This window comes from Lycium barbarum, chromosome 4 (genome assembly GCF_019175385.1).
Source record: "Lycium barbarum isolate Lr01 chromosome 4, ASM1917538v2, whole genome shotgun sequence".
NCBI classification, from domain to species: domain Eukaryota; kingdom Viridiplantae; phylum Streptophyta; class Magnoliopsida; order Solanales; family Solanaceae; genus Lycium; species Lycium barbarum.
Genome location: NC_083340.1, coordinates 25,493,170 through 25,495,828, shown reverse-complemented (window position 1 = coordinate 25,495,828; position 2,659 = coordinate 25,493,170). Strand labels below are relative to the sequence as shown.

At 35.0% G+C, this 2,659-nt stretch overlaps 1 protein-coding gene across 1 annotated transcript; it reads right to left on the bottom strand.

Annotated features, from left to right (window-relative positions):
- Positions 1-926: 926 nt before the first annotated feature.
- Positions 927-1,972, bottom strand: LOC132635630 (tyramine N-feruloyltransferase 4/11-like). Its single transcript, XM_060352084.1, has one exon. It carries the CDS (start codon positions 1,800-1,802, stop codon positions 1,068-1,070), a length of 735 nt encoding a protein of 244 aa, XP_060208067.1. The 5' UTR covers positions 1,803-1,972; the 3' UTR covers positions 927-1,067.
- Between the last annotated feature and the right edge of the window lie 687 nt (positions 1,973-2,659).

The window sequence follows — 2,659 nt, the reverse complement described above, 5'->3', positions numbered from 1 at the left end:
CAACGAAATATATACTGAAATAATACACTGAAATATATTGAAATATACTAAAACATTTTATCAAACACTTGGTGGGCATGAAGCTCCACAACTCTCGTCGGAGGTGGAGTATGCGTTGGATTCATACCGGAGGGGCGGTAGAATAGCACCATTATCAGTGAGAGAAGGGAATTAGCAATATTTTACAAAATCATCATCGCCTCTTTCAAGCCACTAATTATATTCACCAGGCACCAGCACCACTTCCACCACTTCCACCAACTCCACCAACTCCACCAACTCCACCAGCAGCATTCAATGCTTAGGCGGAAGCATTAAAAAAAAAAAACCTTTGAACGATATGTAACAACAATGAAGAAATTGCACAGATTGCCCTTCAAAAGGAGCTGAACTTTAATTTTTGCATTTCAAATGCCAAATAAGTTGTTTATAATACTCCCTCTGTTAAAACAGATCTGGGAGTGAGATAGGTAACGGAGAGAGAAAGAGAAGGGTGAGAGAGATAAAGAGAGGGGTGAGATCTCATGGACCGTGTATTTAGGGATAGAATAGCTAATGGACCGTTTATTTAGGAGATGATGAAACAAAGTAATTGAAATATAGTTGGGTAGCTATGAAATGTAATTTTAGAACAATATAGCTGCTAAAATTAAATATTAAATAAGGTAGTTATTATTCATAATTAAGCCTTAGGGGTAGCCATGACAAGTAAATTTTCCTTGAATATAAGACAAAGCAGGAGAGCCATCAATATCCCTAACGAATTAAACTATTAAAGTGGATTAGGTAAATTTATAAAATTGATTGATGAGCATGCACCTCTACAAAATATTTAAAAACTTAAAATCATGGCAAAAAAAAAAAAAAAAACTTTGGTAACTTACCCAAATAATAATTGTGTCACATATGAAAGGTTGAGACTATGGTAATGTGACAACAAACTCAAAATATTCAAATACAAATATAATACACACTGAGATTTCTGCCTTTACAGAAATTAAAAAGAAGAATTTGATAGGAAATCATATCAAGGTAATACAGAAAAAGAACACCAACAACTTCGTTCATCATTTTTCTCCTTTATCAGCATACTTTTGAAGATTTTCACCGTGCAACTTCCCATACCTAAACTCATCAAATATGTCAACCCCCATATCTATGTAAAAGTCATAAGACTTCTTATTCCAAACTGCAACTATTCCTTCCACCGAAACGAATTCATTGTTGGCAGCAATGGACGCAACAGTTCCAAACAACAATCTCCCCATTCCCAACTTTCTGTAACTTTCCCTGAAGTAAAGACTCTCGAAATAGAATCCAGGTTTGTCATAGAAGCACGAATAATTCGCGTAGAAGAAAGCATATCCCGCTATAAAAACATCTTTTTTATCATTCTCGTCATCATATTTGGACCTGAATTCCTCCGCCTGTCCTTCAACAACGGGGAATTTAAGGTCGAATGTTGTAAGGACGGGCTTGAACCCTTTGTCCGTGGTATTCTTGGATTCGCTAAAAGGGGTTGGAGAGACCTCGAGTAGAAGTACGGATGGTCCGTAGTAAAGAGGAAGAGGGTTTTCTTTAAAGAGCAAGTTGGCTAAGGAGGACTCGGTGGCTTTGTATAAGTGAGTGTTGTTATGGTATGCATGGATTTGGTAAAACAGTTGGTATATATGGTACAGATCAGCTTTCGTAGCCAGACGGAGTCTTGTGTAGATCTTTTCGTTGATCGTAACGTTGTTTTCCGATAACGAGTTGGTGATTATTGTTTCAGATAGACTTGGTGGTTGAGGAGCAGCAGCCATGGGATATTGTTAAGTTAGATTTGAGAGGGTTGAGGTTTCAGATAAAGAAAGTAAGGCAAGGAAATCTTGAAAGGACTATATAGGATAAAGGTTTTGTTATGGGATATTGTTTGGAAAGATTGGAGGATGATAATGGTTATTTATAGTGGATATTTGATTCGTTTTTCTATTGTTTATTTAGTTGGTGGAGTTGGTGGAGAGAAACTCAAATGTGAGTTCTATATTTAACGGTAGTGTGGATTAATGTGTCAATCAATTGGTTTGGGCCCCAATTGTTTTGTGAAAATTAGGTGAGAGAGGCTAATAATATTTGAGCATACAATCAAAGTTTAGCCATCATTTAAAAAATTATTTCTTAATATGAAAATAAAAATTTAGACAAAATTATCTCTAGCTAAAAAAAGTTCAAGTTGACAAATGAAATTCTAGTAACAATTAGTAGGGATTTAGTAGTTAAGTTAGTTGGCGACTTGAACTTTCACCTTGTTGGTGAGGGTTTGAATCCCCACGTTGTAATCCCTTCCCCTACAACCCCCCATGTAATAAAAATAAAAAACAGAAAAGAACTATTAAAAAAAATCTAGAAATAATTCATAGAGTTCAAACTTTCACAATCTAAATGTGAAAATTTGTTGGAGTTTCAGACTTCATGAACAATTAAGAATTCAAGTGTAATCAAACTCTTAAAATTTAGGTGTAATCACCATCTTATCCAATATAAGCTTATCTAATTGAAAGAATAATTTATAAAAGTCAGTCAACATTTTGGAAATATGTGTGTTTCTGTGTGCTAATAGGTAGCCTAAATTGCGCATCAAGATGGGTTACTACGTTTAATTCATTTATTAAGCCTATTA

Coding starts and splice junctions, on each gene's coding strand:
- LOC132635630 (XM_060352084.1), bottom strand. CDS start 1,802: ATGGCTGCTGCTCCTCAACCACCAAGTCTATCTGAAACAATAATCACC.